The 23699-nt window shown below is 50.9% G+C and overlaps 5 protein-coding genes across 5 annotated transcripts; 3 read left to right on the forward strand and 2 right to left on the reverse strand.

Annotated features, from left to right (window-relative positions):
- Positions 1-1221: 1221 nt before the first annotated feature.
- On the forward strand, positions 1222-6667 carry csmB (putative chitin synthase; the record flags this gene model as incomplete). The annotated part of the gene is made up of 4 exons (XM_056666556.1): positions 1222-1517; positions 1572-5159; positions 5214-6511; positions 6570-6667. 4 exons carry the CDS (start codon positions 1222-1224, stop codon positions 6665-6667), a joined length of 5280 nt encoding a protein of 1759 aa, XP_056520152.1.
- Positions 6668-8072: 1405 nt separating this feature from the next.
- N7515_005813 (KH domain protein) lies at positions 8073-11387 on the reverse strand (the record flags this gene model as incomplete). The annotated part of the gene is made up of 6 exons (XM_056666557.1): positions 8073-9134; positions 9192-9556; positions 9609-9933; positions 9989-10450; positions 10504-10785; positions 10869-11387. The coding sequence occupies 6 exons, from the start codon at positions 11385-11387 to the stop codon at positions 8073-8075; spliced, it is 3015 nt and encodes a 1004-aa protein (XP_056520153.1).
- A 3344-nt stretch (positions 11388-14731) lies between these two features.
- On the reverse strand, positions 14732-17284 carry N7515_005814 (uncharacterized protein; the record flags this gene model as incomplete). The annotated part of the gene is made up of 1 exon (XM_056666558.1): positions 14732-17284. One exon carries the CDS (start codon positions 17282-17284, stop codon positions 14732-14734), a length of 2553 nt encoding a protein of 850 aa, XP_056520154.1.
- Positions 17285-17681: 397 nt separating this feature from the next.
- N7515_005815 (putative pyrimidine 5'-nucleotidase) lies at positions 17682-18411 on the forward strand (the record flags this gene model as incomplete). The annotated part of the gene is made up of 3 exons (XM_056666559.1): positions 17682-17705; positions 17785-17920; positions 17981-18411. The coding sequence occupies 3 exons, from the start codon at positions 17682-17684 to the stop codon at positions 18409-18411; spliced, it is 591 nt and encodes a 196-aa protein (XP_056520155.1).
- Positions 18412-18996: 585 nt separating this feature from the next.
- On the forward strand, positions 18997-23164 carry N7515_005816 (uncharacterized protein; the record flags this gene model as incomplete). Its single annotated transcript, XM_056666560.1, has 4 exons — positions 18997-19424; positions 19522-19752; positions 19814-21119; positions 21188-23164. The coding sequence occupies 4 exons, from the start codon at positions 18997-18999 to the stop codon at positions 23162-23164; spliced, it is 3942 nt and encodes a 1313-aa protein (XP_056520156.1).
- Between the last annotated feature and the right edge of the window lie 535 nt (positions 23165-23699).

Consider the following 23699-nt stretch of genomic DNA (forward strand, 5'->3'; position numbering starts at 1 on the left):
AACTACCTATAGGTACGTACGGAGTACATGAGCACGCAGTACATGTACCTAAGTGTGATGTGCAGGGCCGCAGTCTCTCGTATGCGTACAGGTCAACTCCTATATAAATATCCTGTAGCGATATTCACCTCCTTGCGAGGGACCTGCATATCAAAAACTCTGCAAATGTGAGGTGACAGTTCTACGCAGTTTCCCCTAAAAGGACTAGACGCTAAACCAAGGGGCCAGCGCTGAAACTAGGGGCGCGTGGTCTTCGGTTGGCCCAAGAATCTACGTTTAATAAAGTGACTCGACATTCTTCCGGTCAAGAATAAGCCAGTCGATAAGCTAGTCCAAGTGGCACAGTGGATCTTGCGATCACAGGCTTTTCTACACAGTGCTGTATGTGGCAAAACTGATCATCTGTCAGAGAAAAAAAGTGTGAGACATCCCAATTATAGTGCACTAAAGTACTATTAATACATTCGATACGATAAAATACAATACTAGATCTGTCAATTTACCTCTGCTTGACCCATGGACTGGATTTCGGATTCCACGAGCTTCGGCCCCGGGGTTCTAAATGCTATTTAGAGCATTCTCATTGGTTGGAAATGGTCAAGCGGATAACTATTCGGGTGAAAGAGCAACAAACACCTTGCCTTTCACTGGTTCATAATTACAGGAAAAACATAATGTATTCAGAGTCTGCTTTCATACTTCAATGATAAACCACGCGAAGTTCAAGGATAGTCGACTTAAGGGTAACTTCAATCAGTTGGATACAGCAGATTCGTTCTATTATCTCCTCTAGCGATCCGGAGTAGATAGTGCCGGAAGCTTAAATGCCCAACAGTAAGAGGCCTAAAGGCGATCGTCAGGATCGACGGTATTTTTTGTACAAAGTCCTGTAATTTTCAACCCCATCGATTCTAAGCGTTCTTTCTCCCCACGCCATCCTTCATCTCCAAACCTTTGAAGTTGCTTCAACTTCTTTCTCGCAATTCAGGGTTTCTCTCTCCCAGTCGCTCGCTCAGTTATCCTGCCTCTTTATCATTCAGCTCTGACCTGTTCAACCCTGAAAAGTCATATTCTGGCCTTCACGCGCCGACACTCATTGTACATCAGACGAGACGAGCTGATCGACACAAGTTAATACCCTCATGTGGTGGTGACAACAAATAGGCCGGACATCGCATCTCGCCTTTTACTTTCGTTGAGCTTCCGACCAAGACTTCCGTCATGTCGAACCGTTACTCAGTTTTCTCCACGCAATCCGCTGGGCTCTCAGCCGGCCCCAGACCACAACATGGGACTCAGGTCTCAACGACAACATTATTAAATGCCCTGCATTCATTTTACACAGCGGGTCAGCCATATCAGCTAGACTCAGCGACGAGTCTAGTCGTCAATACATGGGTCACCGCAGCAACTACGTTGCCAGATGGTCGAACCGCCGCCACGGTCGATCGTGACCTGGCTATTCGGGCTTGGGAACATGCCAGACGGCGGGCCGAGGATGGGTGCATTGTTCTAGGGTACGTTGGACGAAACATATACTCGGGATAGGCGGGAAAGCTAATGTTCCTCAGCGCTCTCCATCAGTCAACACCTTCATTGCTAGAACCTTTCATCGCGGCGATCCCGGTGGAGACACCTGAGATAGCTCTCACCGCACTTTCCGCTCTACGTCCTTTCCTCACAGCAGTCACGGCCTTCAATCCCTCATACTCTTTGCATTCAGCGTTAGCCGCCACTTATGTATTGTCGCTACAAGGCTCGCTTCATGGCCTCTCCTTCGCCCTGTCAACATCCGGTATTAATGTACGCAAAGGCCTCTTAGAGATCCAACCCGAGACTGGCTACCGTGCATTCGATGCCTTCTATTACCTTCTCACCTCTGCATCTACAGCTGCGGAGCGGGAATTCTTGGACTTGAAAGAACCCTCCTCGTATACCCTGCTAAAGCGATCAAACACGTACGACCCACCACATTATCTACCCACTACCGATGATGCCGCTGCAGCCGAGGACTTCCGTGCTTCCTTGAAAGCCATCGGCATCAAAGGTTCTGCTCAGCGAGGCTTGCTGTCTGTCCTTGCTGGTCTCCTGAAGCTGGGCAATGCTGCTGGCTTTGAGGTGGATCAGGAAGATCTGGAGGAGGTCTGCGAGGACGCTGGTGGTCTTCTGGCAATAGATCCGGAAGTTCTTTTGCACAAGTGTTCCACCGACGAGCGAGAAGTGCTAATCGCGGGCATCTACGAAGCTCTTGTTGACTGGGTTATCAGCAAAGCGAACGAGGCTATCGCAGCTGAAATTCAGCATACATTGGATAGCGATTCCAGCAATGATGGTGGTGCTGCGCAATGGTCGAATGACGACACAGTCAACTTGACTGTAGTGGATATTCCACGGCCAGCACTTGGAAAAGCAATCGCAATGAGAGGCGTTTTCGACGACAGCCTCGGACTCAATGCTGAAATGAAAGACGATGGTATCCCTCTTCCGCCAATCGGAGGCTCTGTCATCAGCGAGATGAATTCTGCAGTAGCACAGGTTGAACCAGATCTTGGAATCACTACAGGAATTGCCGGCCGAGAGCGCGAACACGAGCTTGACAAGCGGCAGGGTGTTCTGGAAAAAGTGGGTGTTGAACTTGAGATCGATGCTTTTCTCCGAAGCATTCTCTTCCCCGTTGATACGGAAGGTATCACGGTTGGGAAGCGTGGTCGATTTGACCTCCCTACCACCCTCAACAGCAGCCGTGTCTGGTATCACCTCTCCCTCCATCCGACCGATGACATGCCGGAACAGCTCGCTTCGGCATCCCCCACTGCGTGGTCAGCAGGTGCAGTCTCCCGCCAATTGCGAGACTGGCGACTGCCGGAATGGGCCAATCGTCGCTTGAAGCAACTCGACTTTACCGCCGATTTCGACGTAGAAGAATTTGTTGATCGCTATGCACGTCTTGGCTGTGCTGAAGGCCAGGATGGTGTTGAAAACTGGATCATCGAACGAGGCTGGAGCAATGGAGATGCCCTTGTTGGTGAACAGCGTGTGTGGATGCGAGAGGGAGCGTGGTGGGAAGCGGAGAGTATGCTGGATCTCAAACCAGAGGATACTCACGTGAATCCCTTCATGTACGGTCCCGCTCTGTACGAGACCGGCTTTAACTCAGATGGCACTCCCATTCATGAGGCTTCCACTCTTCTTGGCATGCCACCGAGTGGTGGCATGGCCCCAAGCGTCATGGGCGGTGCTAAGTCCATCGCTCCTAGCGCGCCATTCAACAATGCTGCCAACAACGGTGACTATGGGCTGGGCCGCAAGGGTGACGACAAAAAAGGGGACATTGCGTACTATGACGAATATGGCCGATACATCGGCGAGTTCGACCCCGAGTTTGGTGACCCAAAGCACATCGAGAAAAAAACCATCACCATGGGCCGACGGGCCTGGTCTGGTTTTGTCTGGGCGATGACCTTCTGGATTCCTTCGTTTGTGCTTCGATACGTCGGCCGCATGAAACGTCCTGATGTACGTCTGGCGTGGCGTGAGAAACTCGTCCTTGTCTTCTTGATCCTACTCTTCAATGGTATTGTCTGCTTCTATATTATCGCCTTTGGCGACCTTCTCTGTCCCAACAAGGACAAAGTCTGGAATCAGAAGGAGGTCGGCTGGCACACAGATGACGATAACTTCTTCGTCGGCATTCACGGTCGTGTCTACGACATCAGCAAGTTCTGGCGCACGCAGCACAGTGACATTACTGGACAAGACACAACATCATCCATCATGAAACAATTTGGAGGTCAGATTTTAGATGCCTACTTCCCTCCTCCTCTCGACCGCTATTGTGCCCCATTTGTCAAGTCTGATACCATTGCATTGGCACACAACAACACAGACGCTATCGCTCTGTCTACGGCCGAGCACAAGTCAGGGGCACAATCTCCATACATCAAATCCAAGCTCCACAATGATGACTGGTATGAACGAACCTTCTTGCCAAAGATTGGCACCTACTACAAGGGTGACCTGGTTTGGACAAGGAAGACCGTACAAAATCAGGCAAATTTAGATTCTCGGTACTGGGTCATCAAAGATCAAAAGGTATATGACTTGACGGACTATTTCTTCACCCTGAAAAGGATGAATAATCTCGACACATACGATTGGCTGCCTTCCTCTGTGACAACACTTTTCAAAGACAACATGGGCGAAGATGTCACCGACAAATGGCAAGACACACCGGATTTCCGAAATGCCCAAACGTGTCTCGATTTCGTATTCTATGTGGGCAAAATTGATTTCCGTGATAATGCTCGATGCACTGTGAACAATTGGATCCTGCTCTCCTTTACTGTTCTCATTTGCGCTGTTGTTCTGGTCAAGTTCCTGGCAGCCTTACAGCTAGGATCCAAACGCCGCCCTGCACCCCAGGACAAGTTTGTCATTTGCATGGTTCCTGCATATACTGAGGGCGAGAATGACCTCCGAAAAGGCCTTGATTCGCTGACTGCCTTGCAGTATGACAACAAGAGGAAGTTGATCTTCGTCATCTGTGATGGTATGATTGTCGGTGGTGGTAACGACCGCCCCACGCCAAAGATTGTTCTGGACATTCTTGGAGTTGATCCCAAGATTGACCCACCCGCACTACCATGCAAATCTCTCGGTCAGGGCAGCGAGCAACTGAATTACGGCAAGGTTTACTCTGGTCTTTACGAGTATGAAGGCAACGTCGTGCCTTATATTGTGGTTGTCAAGGTCGGCAAGGAGTCTGAGCAACGCAAGTCCAAGCCTGGCAACCGTGGCAAGCGAGACACGCAGGTCCTGCTCATGCAATTCCTCAACCGTGTTCACCACCGCTCGCCTATGTCGCCCCTTGAATTGGAAATGTTCCATCAAATCAACAATGTCATCGGTGTGGATCCAGAACTATATGAGTACTGCCTCATGGTCGATGCAGATACCACCGTAAGGGAAGATTCTCTGAACCGGTTGGTGGCTGCTTGTGCTGCAGATGCCAAAATTGCCGGCATTTGCGGCGAGACTAGTCTCCAAAATGAGGAACGCAGTTGGTGGACAATGATCCAGGTCTACGAATACTACATCTCGCATCACCTGGCCAAGGCATTTGAGTCGCTCTTTGGCAGTGTCACCTGTCTTCCTGGATGGTAAGTTGTCATATCCTTTTGCGCCGGTCAACCTCATAAACTAACAATACCTAGTTTCACTATGTACCGTCTGCGAACCGCAGACAAAGGACGTCCTCTCATCATCTCGGACAAGGTCATCCAAGACTATGCTGACAATGATATTGACACTCTTCACAAAAAGAACCTGCTTTCTCTTGGTGAGGATCGGTATCTGACAACCATCATGACCAAGCACTTCCCCGCGATGTCGTACAAGTTCATCCCCGATGCCTACGCAAGTACAGCCGCACCCGAGGCCTGGAGTGTCCTTCTCTCCCAGAGACGCCGCTGGATCAATTCTACGATCCACAACCTGGTGGAGCTGGCAGCTTTGGAAGATCTATGCGGTTTCTGCTGTTTCAGTATGCGATTCGTCGTTCTCGTCGATCTCCTGGGAACCATCATTCTTCCTGCTACCTGCGTTTACCTCACCTACCTGATCTACCTAGTCGCTAGCAAAACTGGTCCCTTCCCTATGATCTCAATCATCATGCTGGCTGGTGTATATGGTTTGCAGGCAATAATCTTCATCGTCAAGCGGCAGTGGCAACACATCGGATGGATGATCATTTACCTCATCGCTTATCCGATCTACAATTTCATTCTGCCGCTATATGCCTTCTGGAAACAAGACGATTTCACCTGGGGTACCACCCGTGTCGTCATCGGCGAGAAGGGCGACAAGCGAGTCATCGCCGTGGAAGACGAACCCTTCGACCCGCGCAGCATCCCACTCCAGCGCTGGGACGACTACGCCATGGCCAACAATCTTCCCGGCCGCCGCGGCGACTTGAGCGCGTGCATGGAGAAGCCTTACGCCACCGGCCGGTACGATGACATGACCATGGAGATGGATGACATGCACTCGCAGTACTCATCCGTCAAGCCAGCCTCAACCATCCTCACAGGCTTCCCGGGACGCAATCACCCATACATGCCCCCACAGTCGCCCGCGCCTTTCGTCGGCGGCAACGTCCCGGGCAACCGCAACTCGCACATGTCAAGCTTCTCTCGCTACACGGATATGCCGCAGATGGGCCCTTCGATGGGTCACTCCGCACAGCCTTCCCGACATCTATCTATGGGCGGTCTCAGCGCCTACCAAGATAACCCCATGGCCTCGAGCAGACACAGCATCGGCATGATGCATAGCAGTGATAACCTTCTCGGCACTCCTGGTTCTCGCAGCCCGTTGCCCCAGTACCCGTCTCGACCTGCCAGTACTGCCTTTGATTTCCGTGCTGCTAGTGGGCCGGACGAGGCAGCCATCACCGAGGCAATCCGCAGCTGTCTGGCGGAGGTTGATTTGGATACTGTCACCAAAAAGCAGGGTAAGTTCTGAACTTCTTTTACAGACTTGGTATATAGTCCACTAACACATCTTCATAGTCCGCGTTCTCGTCGAACAGCGCCTGCAAACCTCGCTCACGGGCGATAAGCGAATCTTCCTGGATCGACAAATTGACCAGGAACTGGCGAATATGTGATTTTTAGTTTCTGTATTGTGCATTCGACATCTTGCGTCCATATAGCACTCAGCCTCTCATCTTGTTGTTTTCTTGCTATATTGTTTCGGCATCTCTGGAGTTTTGGTTTGGGGATTCTTGGAGCACAGCATTCAGCGTCTTGTGTCTGTTTTGCAAGCTGCAAGGTTCGCGCTGTAGTCCTAATGAGATCATATTCTAGCGCATATTCAAAATATATCTCATACATAATGTTGACGCTGCGACGCATTCTAAACCCGAGTAAAAAACGACGGGAGGTGTCTACCTAGGTGGTACTGCTTCCAAATTAGCTGCGTAGTACCTACCTACCTACATCCATACAGATGGGCATCAGCTCCACCTACCTACCTAGATATATAGGTATCATGGATCCAGCCCGGAACTGAGCAGGTAGGTATGGATGAACCTATGGATTGCCCTCCTCCACTAAGGTAGTAGGTTCCAAGAAGCACTCGCCACTCTACAGTCTACCCCGGCTAGATATCTCCATGGAAGCTCCTCAGGGCTGAAAACCTTCCATCTGTCCACCTAGTACCTGTCCCATGGACGGGAGTGCCAAGCGGTAGGTGGGACTCAAGGGGTAAGTACTACCTCTGCAGCTGGATGTAAACACAGTACAGTGCAAACGTGTCGAAGCACATGACCTGCATGAATGCCCAGAAATAAGGAAGGCTGAGTGAAATTATGCTCTCGTGGAACTATGAACCTCTCATGGACCATGGGAGGTGTCACGTGGGCTACGTTCCAACCGGGGGACATCGAGACTTTTATATCATTCGAAATGGGGCCGTGGCGGTGTTAAAGGTACTCGAATGATACATAGGGTAGTCAGTTGTCTATGCAGTTGTCTATGGACCAAGTCTGGTGTCACTATCGGGCATCAGCCCGTCATGTCTAAAAACAAGCCACTGTGTAGCTAAGCGTCTTCAATACGCTTACATTGGGAATGTCTGATTCTAATGGCAAAATCTCATTGAGGATTGGGGATATCAGAAGAGTAGAATGTCAAAATAAAAAAACCGACTGGACGGAATCTCCCAATCTGAAGCCCACGACGCCAGATCACCCTGGTATCGACGAACTCAAGACCGATCCGACCCTGTCCTCCGATGCGCACTGCAAAATCAAAAAATACAAACATCAAAGAGGATAGGATGAGGTCCATAAGATACCTCAACTCCTACTCTATCGCAGATTCTTGGATATCTCGTTTTCTTTTCTGACGCCTTCATTGCTTGCGTTCCGTGGTATCAATCAACAAGGAAAACCAACAAAAAGTCAACCGAAAACAAAACACGCTGATAATGAAAACAGAACAAAGATCAGAAACAGAAAATCAATTCAACCAGAAAGACAAGGGTATACTGCTGCAAATGGATATTTTGGTTTAACGCGGTGGCCCAATTGGGGCCGGGTATCCAGAAGTAGAATTGGAAGTGCTAGGACGACCACTATCAAAAGAGGTGCGCGGGTCATGCTTAGGCGTCATGTCACCCGGCGCGGTGCCGAAAGGAAACTTGGCGTCAAAGCGCGTGGGCCAGCCATTGCTGTTGCTGCTCTTGTGGCTGTGTGAGCTCCCCAGGACGGGCACGTCGTCCTCGGGGAGGTTCACGCCAGAGTCATTCCATGGATTGCGGTAGCCACTGTCACGTGATTCCATGGAGACAAGCGAAGCCTTAGAGGCATTGCTTGAGGCGTGTTTGAAGAACGACCCCGGCGAGGCGGAGTGGTTCTTGCGACCAATGAACGATGAAAAGGACGAGATGCTTCCGGGCTTGCGGAGGCGCTCGAAGATCGAGCCTCGCTCGCTGGTTTCATCTGAGAAATTCGGCCGGGTCGGCGAGTCGGTCGAGAGGGGCGCGGGGGCGTGCTGCAACAGCTTCGAGTCGAAGAAGGGCAGCGACTCTTCGAACGAGTCGGATTTGGGGCGCGGGATGGCACCCTTGACGGTGTTGGCAGCGAGTCCGTGACCGACAAGGCGGGAAATCAGGAAGTCGATCGCATCCTTCAATCCACCAGCGTTGTTGCGCGTGTATCCGAGGACCACACGGTCTTCGGGACCGGGTGTGGGGGAAGAGGAACCTTCCTCCGGGGTAGTCGGGAGGTCGGTACCAACGTCGACGTTGATATCGACCTCGTACTGTTCCTTGAGCTTGGTTCGAACATCAGCAAGGAAATCCGGAGACTTGAAGTATTCTCGTAGTTCCACTGAGCTCTGGAAGTGAAGCTCGTGGCTCTCCGGGACCATGCCAAGTAGTGCATCGACGGCCTGGGGAACCTGGTACTCAGGGCCGGAGATGGTGACAACGTCGCTAGCAAGTTCGGTGCTAGGGAACTCGATCTTGCAGTTCCATTTCTTTTCCAGCTCATCGATTTCAGTCATGCGGGCCAACAATTCACGGTGGTAGAGGCGGTTAATCACGACTCTCTCCGAAACGTATTCTGCATCCTGTAGATTGTGAGTTTCAACACTGGCATTTTAGCTGCGGGTACTGTCAACACTTACAACTTTCTCGACCATGTCCATGATCTCCTGCTTGACAAGGTCCAGACTCTGAGCGTTGCGAGCAGGTGTCCGACATATCACGTTGTCGACCTTGATATCATCATCCTCCTTGCCCATCCCGCCACGGTCCATGGCGTTGGAGAACTTGACGAAGACAGAGTATTTCTTCATGATGCGCTGGATGTGCTGTCCACCAATACCGATGATTCGTTTGTGGTACTGATCAGGCACGTGGAACGAGATCGATGCCGGCATCTCCTGCTCAACCAGGTCCAAGCCATTCTTGGTCGACTCGTACTGGTTGCCGCACACGTCGATATAGAAGTTGTACTCGTTGAAACCGTCGAAGATGATCTGAACATTGCCTGCAAGCGAGTTAGCATTTTATGTCATAGGCGAATCCCTTGTAAAACTCACTTTGGCCCATGATCTTATTGATCTTCCCGTTTTTCTTGCCGCTAACAAACTCCTTGTGCTCGTTGGCCAGCTCAATCTTCACCCGCATCTGGTATTGGCTTCGCATCACAAAAGGAATCTGGTTGATAACTGTCATGGCAGCCTTGACTGCATCGTCCGACCCGTTAATCGTGAAAGTCAGATTGTCGAAGCTGAGCTCGGCTTCCGAGTTGGTGCAAATATCTGACAGCATGGAGCGAATATCGGCGGTCGAAGGGGCACGGAGACCACCTTGGGCGGGGTCGGGCATGATAATCCACCATGAGGCACTGTAGAATTGGCCAGCCTGTACATTATGAGGTTAGCAGTTCGTTCGGTCAGCATTCCACCAAAGTACGAACCAGAGCCATGATTTCCCTAACGGTGCGCTCAACGTGCAACACCTCGGTGCCTTGAATCCGAACAAGACCGCGTTGGCTGCCCAACTGCGGGAAAAGAACATAAGACCCGTTCATCTCCATCACCTTCCGGACCTTATCCAGACGGTCCAGCAGGATGTTATCAATCTTGCTTGAGCTGACCACCACATCCTTGACAAAAATCTTCACGCCCATTACCAACTCTCGAAGCTTCTGCTTGGCGCGAGCAATCTGCTCTGGTGTCTCACCGGTAATGTAAACCTCATCTTCGCTTCGACGATTCGCACCGGGGGGTATATAGCCGAAAATCTGGGGGAACGGCGGAGGGAAGTAGATGGCGGTGCCTGTAGCAGCCTCGATGAGTTTGATGTTCTTGCGAGTGCGTCCACAGACCAAGGTGTGCATAGTCGAGTCCAACTTGATAGCGTCCACATGGCGTTTGAGCTAGTTTTCAGTTAGCTAACCGACCTCAAGCGACCCGCACACAAGGAACGTACTATTTGGTCAATCATGATCAGAACCCGGGTTTTGGCGTGTTCCGAGCTCTCCAAATCGCCGTAGATGGCAACCCGGAAGCGCTGTTCCAAGCCATTGTCCGATGCGTAACCATAGGACGATACCACCGCACTGTCGGCGTCGTGGAGCTTGGGTGTCAGCAAGAAAATGTCAGCTCCGGTGTAGGCAGCCAGAGTGTCGAGATGCTCAAGCACGCTAGCTCGGATTCCCTTCGGTGATCCATCGATGATCAAATGCATATCCACGTCGACAGTCGCACATCGCTGGTAGTCAACTGTATGTTAGCAAGGAAAGTCTGTGGGACTGAAAATCCTGCTGGTGACGGAACCAAAAAATTTCGACGTACCAGCATGATCGGAGTCTCGTTCAAAATCCTCGCCCGCATCTTCCGCGCCAACTCCCCATCACCAGTAACACAGACGTTGGTCACCAAGCCGTTCGGGCGTCGTTGTAGTGCTGGCACAGCCTTGGCCTCGGAGGTCGTGAGCGTAGCTTCCACTCGTCCCCCTTTCTCCTCCGTGATCTTCCGGCATAACCTCTGCAAGCCTTCAACATTGTTCGTATGGACGGGAAGTTGATGCACCGGTGTACCCTCCGGGGTGCCTTCCGGGAAAGTCCAGCGCTGGAGAGCGCCGGGACTGGCGTGAAGTACATCCTCAACATCAGGGCCGGCTAGGGTTGACGAGAACGGAACGTTAAAGGACAAGTTGACAGTAGGGTCGATACTAGATGGCGGTGTCATGGGCGGCGCACCGTGTGGCCGGCGAAAGGCCATGTCGGTGTGAGGTCTGGACATCCCGAAAGTCGGCGTCATTCGTTCCCAACCATGACGGGCCTGACCCGTAAAGTTGGATATCTTGTGCATGTTAGAGATATTCTCTAACCCCTTGAACGAGTCGAGGGGATAGAGAGGAAGAAAGTGGATGAGAGTTGGTTGGGAGTTGGTTGGGGGGGGGGGAGGAGATGGAAGGAATTAGGCCGTTCTCGACAGGGATGGGAATGACCTGTGTGGGCGTTTCGACCCGGGAATGGTGGAAACGAATATCGATTGGCGGAGGACAAACCAACCAACACAAATCTTTAATATGATATGAGAAAGAAAATGAATGAGATGAAGTTTAGAAAAAGAAATGAATCAATATATTGAAAAGGAAGAGAAAAATACACAGAAGAAAGGAAGTAAAAGGAACAAAAACAATTGTGAGCGAAAATAGGTGTCGTCAGTCTTGCGGGTCTCTACAAGAACTTGACTTGTTCTTGATAACGAGGCGTATTGACATATTGACCTTTCTCTTGCAGGGGTCTTTAGCTACACGTCCAGGTACCTTTGAAAGCTTCCTCGGCCTGATCTGCTATAAGATCTCTAGTTATCTGATTTCATATTCAGTGAAGAATGCAGGATACAACAGAATGCCTCGCAAGGGTCTTCTTGGCATCGTTGAGGGATGTGTCCAATATTGAAGTGGATAACTAGTTCGATATGTACGAAGTAGATCGTACAGGCCTAGTAAGTAGTTAAGTCAAGTATCTCCCGAATTTGAAGTCCCGGATTATCTTTTATGTCTTAGCCTCATGTCTCATCTCTCGATCTCAGCTGCCTTGAGTCTCGACTGCCAAGTTTATCACGTGGATGGATCTCAGCTCCCATCGACAACGCAATAACTACACAGTACTGTGTCCGGCACAACTCATGCTATGCCTTCCCCTTTCATACCTGATCTAGTGAAGATACGGCTTTCAGGCACTTCCATCGGGATCCGAGCCATTCCGTACCGTACCTAACATACAAAGGTCGATCCTTTCATAGGCCCCGGGATAGAGAACCCTGTATGCCGCCGTATCCTCCCCCGATCCACTGGGCTTAAGGCAAATGATAGGCCGCCCATCACTTGCATCACTTGGACCGGCTAGTCCGGACACTCAAAGTAAATGAGGGGTTAAGCCTGGTCAGGCATGTGGAGCTTGATCATACAATGCTCCAGCTGCATTTTTCTGATCGCCTCCGATCGTCCTCTGACATGTCTAGACTCATCGGGGCAACTTGGGGCTGCTTCCGATACATACACAGCCCGTACAAATACCCAACTCCCGTTAAACACGAAGATACAAGTACCGTATGCATCTGCAGGAGGTCGTCTTGCCTAGGATGACTTCCACGATAACATTCACGATAACTTCCCCTCAAATAGTCGACGTCATCTTCTCGTATAGGCGGCAGTGGGTCACTTGGTCAAGTCAAGGACTCGACAATTCCGACTGGGTGGACCATTGACTTTGAAATTGAACTGCGCCATTGTCACATCCCCGCGGTTTCAAAGCGAGCGCATTTCTGGTCCGCATGATTTGGCTTGTAGAAGCTTCCACTTTCCATGGGACCTCATACGCACAATAGTGGCTGTGAGGTAAACAAAACCAAGCGAAAAGCGCTGGAAGTCAACCTTATCTCTTGAACAACAGTCAACTTTCCAGCCCTGGAAGATAAATGCCTTACTTCAACAATAGGTTCTACTCCGTACCACTGGAGCCCTGTTCACAGCTTGACAGTGCATTGTCTGTATTCAACCTTGACTTAACGATGTTTCTCGCATAAATGCTATACCTATCAGTCGGCTAGAAGCATAATAAGCATTTTCAAGTCGTCAATGGGTACCGCTCTAATCGCTGAGCGCGATCGACCGGTCTAAGTTGATCATACGTGAAGTTCTCTCGCATGGTACTGCGTAGTTCTATGGCAACCAAATCATCACTAGAATTTAGAAAGGTTCTTATTGGCTGATAGCACCTCACTCGTCACATTTGGTGCCCGTCCCAACGGTCAAACCCGCTCTTGCTCCAGTGATTCAGGGACAGTATATCAATATGTCGTTGATGATGGAAATTGATAGCCACCGACAAATACTTTCCTCGCAGTACTATTTTATGACAAGGTGGCGAGGACCTAGTTTCCCAGATAGTATGAAATCGAAGAGGGAAGAGCAGACCATCAGTTCTGTACAAACTTGTTATAGTCACCGTTGTTACTTGGATTGTAGTATTTTCGTCTCTTTCAGCTAGACAATAAGAAGATGGCTTCTGTTCTCAACAGCCGTAAGGTATTGTTGTGATGGTCTCAACAAACCACTACTGTGTGCATGGAGTCTAATAATCCCCAGGAGTGACTTCCTCCTAGTCCAACCCATCGCTCCTTCCACTTTACATATTTGATGCTCATTGCTCTTGTCTCTTCTTTTCCTCTCGGCCTCTGACTGTTGACAACTCGCTTTCTCCTCCTCTCAATCCACAAGTGGACAAGAGGAGCCAAAGGCAAAACTTATTATTATATTCTTACTCTGAATAGGCAAGGCAAAACTTAACTCCAACACCAACGCCGATGTGCGCGAGTTGAAATGCCAGGTACGTGCAACTCATAGTATGTCAACCCTATACTATGCCACTTGTACACAAGCCTTGTGTGTCTCTGAATGTCTCCCACAAATGATGATGAATGCATGGCTTAACGGATGTGGCCTAGGCTACAATGCCGAGGAAATTGTCACTCTGATGTGAAAAGGGCGTGTTGCAGGAGCCAGTGGATGATAGTTACAATTCTTGTTTGAGAGCTACTACTCACTGACCTGGTTCTTTCGCTTTGACAGATCTCATTCTCAACCTTCCCTTAACACGCTTTTCTCGAGAGGCTCTCCTTCCTCACAGGCTCACGCCGAGGTTGCAACTGATGCCCGGGATATAATTTGTTGTCTAAGAAGAGCTTCAGCCAAAACCCGGAGATTTGCCTGCTAACGATGCACAGTATGTGAGAAACCGTGTTCTCTAGACAGAGATTGCGAAGGCTTCCAGTGGATGAATGTTCGGCTTCCAAGTTGTCCAAATGATGAAGATCAAGAAAGGAGGAATCTTCCATGTCTAAAACCTTGCGACCATCTGATGTTCAACGAGGATCATCGGGCATTTCCATCCACTGTGGCGGCATCTCTAGGTAGGTATTCCCGGTTGAACATCCAGTCTTGCAGGTGTGTTCCATCACTCAGAAACCGGAGACAAATGGATCTATTACGATGTATCTGGCTATTTTGAGAGTACTACCTAGTTGAAGGGATGAATATGTCAGGACTGTGCAGATATATTTTGCTGATATGAGCCGCTGAGAATGAATGTAAATACAAATCCAACAATGCTTCGCCATAAAATGAACAGAACATGCGTGGCACGCTACTGGTAACGCTGTGGAACCCGCTGAATCGTATCGTTCGCACCATCCAGCTCAAGGCGATCTCCCTCTTCAACTTCGTCATAATACCGTTGCTCCCGAACGAGATACGGTCTCTCAACGTAGTCCACGACCGGTCTCTCGTCCATGAAGAGGCTGGGCTCGCGAACTGGACCGGTGGGCCGCACACTCCCAACTCGCTGAACAACCTCATGGGGGTTTTCATAGCGAGCCTGTGTGGGATGAACACTGGCTGTTCGTATTAATCTCCTCTGAGGCGCTCCACGGTCATCAATATAGACTGGGTGACGAGGAGGAAGATACTCTGCTACTTGGACGCTGCCACTCCGTGTGTAAGGTTCGTGGCCTTCAGACGGGGCAACGTAGCTTGGCCTCTCATGGGCTGTTAGAGGGCGAGCATACTCTGGCATCACTCGTCTATAGACTGGCTGGGGCGGGGGCATTTCTTGCACGTAGCGTCGTTCACCGTAGGGATCCTGCACAATGGAAGCGGCACGGACACTGCCCGCGCGGTGGGGCACTCTTTCCTCGTAAGCACCCTTCGGCATCTGAGAGACTGATCGGTGCTGAGGTGGAGGAGGTATGGGCTGCAGCCTTGGTGCTGGCAGTATCTCGTAGTACTGATTGCCATGCTCATCAACCACAATCCGACGTTGAGGGGGTGCCATCACGCGCGGCGGCAGTGCTTCTTCATAATAAGGCTCTCGATACGTCGGGGGTGGCAGGTCATCAGCAGCAATGTAACGATGCTGTGCGTATGGGGCTTCTTCGTAATACCTTGGTCGCTCCTGGGAGGGGCGTTCCACAACGTATGATGCTGCCCGAATTGGGCGCGATGGTGCCTCAATGTATTCACGAGGATAGTCGGATTGGCGAGCATACTGTACACTGGCCACTCGTCGAAGATCGGCTTCCTCGCGCATTGGCCGTCTGGTGCCCAGTCGGGAGACGGTACGCTGGCGTCCGGCGTCTGGGGGCGCCTCGTAATACGGATCAATCTCATAAACCGGCTCTCGCATGGTTGGGCCGCGGCTCTCGTATACTGGAGTGTATCGAGGGGAGGCGATGTCAACGTAGACGGGGCGGCGCTCTTGCGGGTGTCGGTCGCGCACCACGATGGGATCATCGGCGAATGGTGGCGGCGAAACCGGCTCCTCTTTGATAAACACCTCGGTAGGTTCTGCATTTTGTCTTTTGTACATGCTTTGGCGGGACCCCTCATCACCTTCACGCAGCCTTCTCCGCTTACGGGAAACGATGTTAGGGACTGGTGCATTTGGGCTACCCCGAGCAGAACCGGGCTCCAAATACACTGGTTCAGAGCCAAGTCCATATCTTCCATCGTGAATTTGCGCGGAGGGACCTTTGGCAATGGCCAAAGGCGACACGCGAGATGGCTGAGGAGCTACCGGTGATGTGATGTGGCTTTGGACTACCTTCACGATTGCTGGAGACGGGGTTCTGCGTACATCCCGGGTTCGGTCGGCGTATCTGGCATCTGGCCGTGATTGTCTCCCAGTACCATTTTCTACCCCGCTGGGATATCCACGATGATCCACCGGTGGCGCTGCTGGAGCAGGGGGAGAATATTCGGGTTCTTCCATCATCTCGACTTGAAGCGGTTCGTGGGGCTGGCTCACGGGAGCCTCTGGCTTGTGGGCACTGGTCTGCTTCTGAGAATGGGAGTGACGCTGGTCAGCAACAATGTAAGCATCTTGCATTTCCTGATCAGATCCAGGTCGGTTGAGAGCTTCAAGTCGCTGCAACTCATCTGAGTAGTGGTTTACCGGAACATGAGCAGCAGTTGCTGTCTGTGCAAGCGTAGCCACTGGAGACGACTTCTGCTGTTTGCCAGCCTGGGGTGGCGAGTCAGGAGCTCTACTGGAGTAAACTGAATTTTCGTCAAAGGATTCACTTGCAGCAGCGCCCGGTCCACTGGCCTCGGACACATCACTGATTGAGACTGGTTTCACCACCTCAAGAGCTTGCTTGAACACTTCCGAAACATCGAAGTCAGGCTTAGTGTCTTGGACCGCGGGCCGCTGTTTAGCCTCTTGTTTCCTTAGATCCGCTTGATCACGCAGTGCCCTCTCCAACCTCTGCCTCTGTAGTTGTAGCTCGGCCCTGATCAAGTCGTCCGACTTGGTCAAGAAAATGGGATCGATCTCGGATGTAGGTTTTGATGCCACACGGGCGGGTTGTGGTGCTGCGGACAAGGTGTTTCTGGCCGAGGCACTCTGCGGACTAATGTAAGGTTGCCTCGTGTTCTTCAAAGCCACGGGCGCACTGTCCACGACTTCCTTCGAAAGGGGGTTCTTAGGTAAATGAGTCCGAAGAGGGACATTTTGGGCGGTTTGCCCAGATTTGCGCACGAGATGTTGCGGAACACTGAGACGCGGATGGTTGCCCGAAAAGATTTGATCACTGATGGTTAAAATCTTTTCATATTCCCGGACCTCATCATCCAATGTAGGCACTGAAATAGCCATCGGGTCTGCTGGAAGGTGAGTTGCTATCCCATGAGTTGCGGCCATGGCCCTAGGGGAAACCAGGGAAGGATAGGTGAAGCTAGAATGAGAGGACGAAGCGTAAACACGTTTGCTAACGTGTCAAGTACACGTCAATATGTCCGCTCAGTCCTATCTACAATTGAGAAGGCGCTGAGTGTTGGAATGTTAAGCAAATGACAGGGTTGTAAAAAGTTCACGAGACTGGCCGTCGGCGCTAGGTCCGATTACGTAACGGCATGTATCGACGCTGGGGTATCGGGCAAGTTACGGAGAGAGATGACTGGCTTCGCTTGCTCTCACTTCCTTTTGACTTATGCAGCGCTCTTTCTCGTTTCCCTCCTATAGGTTCATTAGACCTGTTGCGACCATATCTAGACTTTTACCTGTCACTTTACACCTACAATATTGCAACTTAAGATCCATGGCGACCAACGGAGCCAACGGGGTCAGTGACTCACGGCCGATCTTCTTTTTTGATATTGACAATTGTGTAAGTTGAGAGAGCCTAAACATGGATCGCAAAGACATTGAGCACTAACCTCTTCGACAGCTTTATTCCAAAAGTTAGTGGCTGCATCTTGGCGCTTGGTGGCCGTCCTATTAACAGACAGTACTTCCGCGCAGGTTCCAATATCCATGATCAGATGCAGAAATTGATCAGTAAGCCATGCCTACAGAATATACTGAAGCATATAACTAACTCGAGTTTACTGCTGCTAGATAAGTTCTTCGTCAAGCACCTCGACCTCAAAACCGAAGATGCCCACATGCTCCACCAGAAGTACTACAAGGAGTACGGACTTGCCATAGAGGGCCTCACCCGCCACCACAAAATCGACCCGCTCGTGTTCAACTACGAAGTTGATGATGCTCTACCCCTTGACGAGATTCTCAAGCCAGACCCTAAGCTGCGCAAATTGTTAGAGGACTTGGACACGTCCAAGGTGAAGCCGTGGTTGCTCACGAATGCCTATATTAATCACGCAAAGCGCGTTGTGAAGCTGCTTGGTCTTGAGGATCTTTTCGAGGGTGTCACCTATTGTGACTACGGAAGTTTGCCATTGGTTTGCAAACCGAGTCAGGACATGTACGCCAAAGCAGAGAAAGAAGCTGGTGCTCCCAGCACGGAGTCGTGCTATTTTGTTGGTTAGTTGCGATCCATCACAGGCAGGAGGCCTTTTGGACCGTCCTTGGACTCTTTATGTTAACAGTCAGAAATAGATGATTCCTACCTGAATTGTGTACATGCGCATGCTCGGGGCTGGACTACGGTTCACCTTGTCGAACCAGGTGTTCACATACCACCAAAACCGGCGTCGAAATATACGATCTCGAGTCTTGAAGAGCTTCGAGTGCATTTCCCGCATGTTTTTAGACAGCAAGGCCAAAGCGATAGCATTTAGAGCTGGGCAGGTTATGGCACTCTTTTTTTGTTTCGCTAGACAGATGGTTTACGACAATGAATGTATATGACTCTGGTGATCCACCAACACAACTGAATATGGCAATTCGATATTATTCCAATGAGTGAGCATTCGCCGTCTCCCGGGCTCATTAGTCTTTGGGGCGTGCGATGAGTCGTAATGTTCCATAGTAGAAGTTTCTGCCTCAGGCAAATGTCGGTCACTTGACGCGCTCCGCTGGTCTCAGGAGTCTCCGTGTTTCTGTTCTGTCAACAACCGAACCTCCCCGGTTATTGCTCAAGAGCTCATTGTAGCTCTTGAATGAATTACACCATGTCTGGCCAAGCATTATCCGCAGGCTCGGTTATTGAGCTACCCGATGGACGACGAGCGACGGTGCGGTTCTGTGGCACCACCCACTTTGCGGACGGAGAATGGATAGGACTTGAATTAGATGATGCCACCGGCAAAAACGACGGCTCAGTTCAAGGTGAACGCTACTTTGATTGTGAGCCAGGATATGGCATGTTTGTCCGTCCAACGGTAGTTGGCAAGGTTGTCCAAGTTGCGCCGGAGAGTAAACAAACCACCAAACAGGGTATCAGCACCGCGGGTAGCAGAACACAGCCTAAACTTGGACCTCCCGCTGGATTGCGGAAGCAGACTGGTCTCCCCCTGCAGCAGCAAGGCGACAGAGTACCAATGCAGCCTCAACTCCTACACCGGGCCCGCGGGGCGCGGCCGCTCGAGCGTCTATACGCGTATGTCATATGCTCTCCTGGCCTACCTTGTTCTATGCTCATTGTACATTTCACAATATTTAGTCACCTACAAAGTCCCCAACGAAACAACTCGCAGCGACGGCGGGCCACGCTTCTCGTCCCTCCCTCGGGAGTACCTCCCGCACCTCCACAGTGGCGTCCAACCGACCACGGATAGCCCCCAGCACAAGAAACTCCTTGAGTTCTTCTGCAACACAATCAGCAGCCGCCCGAGGCACGCGTCCCTCGGTATCGGGCCCAGCAGCTCGGATCTCAAGGCCCGGCTCCCAAAGCACTGTAGCTTCCTCAACTTCGGGGCTAGCAAAGCGTCCGTCGTTGCGACAGGTAGACAGTGCAAGGGCATCAGACGGAGAAGATCCCGGTCCCAGTGGGCGATCCGGAGATCCCACTGATACCGAGTCGCATGACACCGAAGGGGATGGTGGCGCACAGGATGGATCTCCTGTTCCGAGGAACTCCCGGCAGTCGACTACTGCTACGCGCCCAGCTATCTCGCGCCCTGGAGCACCGATTTCTGCAACCCAGCGCCAAGTGCAAAGTGCTGCTGTCAACCGTGAACTCGAAGAACTCAATGCTAAGCTCAAAGTCATGGAAAAGAAGCGAGCAGAGGACAAGGAGAAGCTCAAAACTCTTGAGCAACTTCAAGCCGAACGCGATAAGTTTGAGACGATCATCCAGAAACTTCAGGCGAAGTACCAACCACAGCAAATGGAAGTAACGGAGCTACGCAAGAAGCTCAAAGAGCTGGAGGCTCGTTCGGATCAAGTGGAACGCATGCAGGCAGAACATGAAACGCTCCTGGAAATGGCCACACTTGACCGAGAAATGGCAGAGGAGACGGCCGAGGCATTCAAACACGAGTGTGCAGCGCTACGATTGAAATTAGACGAGGTCAACTTGGAGGTTGAGGTTCTCCGAGAGGAGAATGAAGAGTACAGCCAGGAGACGACCCCTGAAGACAGAACCACTCACGGATGGCTTCAGATGGAGAAAACCAATGAGCGGCTCCGCGAAGCACTCATTCGCCTGCGAGATATGACGCAACAACAGGAGTCAGATCTCAAAGCCCAGATCAAAGAATTGGAAGAAGACCTCGAGGAGTATGCCGCCGTAAAGTCTGATTACGAAGCTGCGAAAGAGAGACTCTTGGTCGCTGAGACCAATGTTGATGAGCTCAAGCAGCAGCTGGAGACAGCACTTGGGGCCGAAGAAATGATCGAAGAATTGGCCGACAAAAACATGCGATACCAGGATGAGATCAATGAGCTCAAGGCTGCAATTGAGGATCTGGAATCTCTCAAGGATATCAGCGATGAGATGGAGTACACACATATAGAAACCGAAAAGCAACTCCAGGAAGAGCTCGAGTACAGGGAGACTGTCTTCAACGAGCAATGCCGAAAGATCGTGCAACAAGACGAAGTCATTGAAGACCTTGAATACACACTAACTCGGTTCAGAGATTTGGTGACGTCCCTGCAGGGTGATTTGGACGACATGCGCACGAATAAGCAGGTCTCAGAGGCAGAAACCACAGAAACTGCAATGCGCCATCGCCAGATGCAAGATTTGACTATGAAACTACAAGCCAATCAATCGAAGGCCCTGGCAAAGTCCATTGACGTCGAGCTAAGTCGTATGGAGGCCGAGGAAAACGCGCAACATCTTTCAATGGTAAAGCTTTATCTTCCGGAATACTTCGAAGGCGAAAAAATTCCATTCAAGCTTTGCTTAGGTTCAAGCGCGTCGGTTTCAAGGCCAATGTCATGAGCAGCACCCTTCAGGAAAAAGGATCCGAGCACTCAATGTCCTCCAACGAAGAGCTTTTCCAAGTCCATGTGGTTTTGGAATATCTCATGTGGATTTCAAATATATGTGATCGGTTTGTCAACTACATCACAGCTTGCTCGCCCGAGCAATTTGGCAATATCAAGGTCGCAATGTTTGAGATGGAGCCCGTCGAGCGCACGTTGAACTTCTGGATTGAACCACTGAAGAAGGACGAAGTCAATCTTGGAAAGCTTGCAGTGGAATTACAGCGATCGATTGCTCTCCTTGCACACCTTTCTGAGACCCTGCTTCCCTCCAGCCTGGAGATGTTTGCCGATGAGCTGTGTATGCGCGCCCATCTATCCCAGTCTTACATCGAGCATGCAGCTGGCTCAATCTCGCGCGTGAAGCTCATCATCAGCTCCAAAATGGTAGCTGCAGAGGAGGGCGACGAGGAGAATGTGCTTGCTCTCAACAAACTGGATGCTTTCATTCCTCAGGCTCGCGGATACAAGGTCGCGATGGGTAAAATTTGCCGGTCTCTTGATGACCTGCGGTCGAGATCGCTTGCACTTCCAAAGGAGGCCGACGAACCGTTCAAGAGAATCGAATCTGAAACCAAGCGGCTTTCGGAGTTTGCTCGCAAACTCGGCGAGAATCTCGTCATTCTCACAAGCGACGAAGGACGCACAGAACCTTTCACTCCAGAGGAGATTCTGAGTTGCATGTCTCAGGTGTCCGCCTCCTTCATCTCGTCTACTGAAAATGCGGATGAGACTAATGACCCCGTCTCGGTGCTTTTCACCAAATTGCGGGAAGTCGGGGACCAATTCGAGGACCTTGATTCCACCTCGTCTGATTTGTCCCACACAACAGAGTTTGAACGCGGTGCATTCCCTTGGGTTGCCCGAGCTGCGGAATTGAAGTCTAACAAAACAACATCTCCTGATGCGGATGAAGAAATTCGCCAATTGAGAAATGAGATCCACGAGGCTTCCGCCGCGCTCAGCCTCAAGGACAACACACTTGAAGAGCAAGGGCTAAAGATCGAACACCTTGAATCAAGGATGCGAGAGGCAAGCAAGAAGGCTGCCATGGTCAAGGACCTCGAGGCCAAGATCGAGGAGATGCAAGCAGCAGGAATCGAACTAGAAAAAACAGTCGAGCAACAAAGGAAGGAACTTCAGACAGCTGAGGCCGAGCGAGACGAGTTCATGGCTCGTCTTGATCGCATGAAACGGATGTCTGGAACTGCAGGCCTGACGACCGCCGGCGGCGGTGCTGTCATCGCCAGCGAGGCTTCCTTAGCTGCCATGGATGAGAATGAATCACTCCGTGCCGAGGTACAAAGCCTCCAAGCAGCTGTGCGTTACCTCCGCGAGGAGAACCGCCACACGAACATCCTCGACCCATACTCAGTCCAGCGATCTACTGAAATGCACGCCTGGCTTGACGCACCGCTCACACATGCTAAACTGAGCCCCGAACAAGAAAAGATTCAGCGCACTGCTCTGGAAAGTCGGGACGTCATGACCCATCTCCTCAAATTAACCAAAGAGTCCCGTGTCACAGATCTCAAATCCACAATGATTGCTCCAGGCAGCGGGGACAACGACGGCACTGGCCGCACTGCCTGGCGCCCGTCGAAGACCCGCCTCCGCTATCAGGTACTTCAGCAGCGCGAAAACTTCGAGCATTGGGCCGAATGGCGCGATGATATTGTAAATCATGAACGTGAACAGGATCGCCTGGTCGCCGCCAAGCACGATCGCGCAATGCGTGATCGTGTCTCTAGACATGCTCACAAAGCTTCGGTTGAATTTCCTCAGGGCTTAGGTCATGGCATGATGGGTCGTGCTTGGCAGATCTTGGGCATGCAGAAACACCGCAAAACTGGCTCTACGAGCATGCCTGCTCTGGACGGTGTGGAGATAGTATCAGCAGACTGAAGCTTCTGATTCTCATTATGATGAGGACATGCAAATAAGTCTGGTTGTCAATGGTTTCTTGTGGTTGTACATAGCTCTCATCTTCCCTTTTTTTTTGTGCCCTATTTGTCTTTCTGGCAGCTACAGATATTGTCCTTTACGATACCCTACAGAGATAGCTAGCGTCAGCTTTGGTGTACAATCTTATTGTTTTGCATAACTGGTTACAACTGTTTAGGTTATCCACACCTCTTTCTCAACCTTTGACAAGTGTCCTATATGCTCGTAGCTTTCAAATCTGTTCATTATCACCTCTCGTAAAATAGCGACTATTATATTCATTCCAAAGCGGCAAGTACCAACCCACCCAGGACCAAATCGGGGTATTTCAACGCGCAATAAAGACATGAGAAAGGTCCGAGAAGAAAACAGCTAGCAACAATGCATTCAACAAAGCCGCATGGAGTGACTGAATGCCAGAAGACGAGCCCAGGAAAGAGTTGACCGGGTAGCTCGCCATCGGTATCCCACGCCTGAAACCCGTCGTCGAACAAAA

The sequence above is a fragment of the Penicillium bovifimosum genome (genome assembly GCF_028826915.1).
Source record: "Penicillium bovifimosum strain IBT 22155 chromosome Unknown utg000005l_segment0_segment0, whole genome shotgun sequence".
NCBI lineage: Eukaryota > Fungi > Ascomycota > Eurotiomycetes > Eurotiales > Aspergillaceae > Penicillium > Penicillium bovifimosum.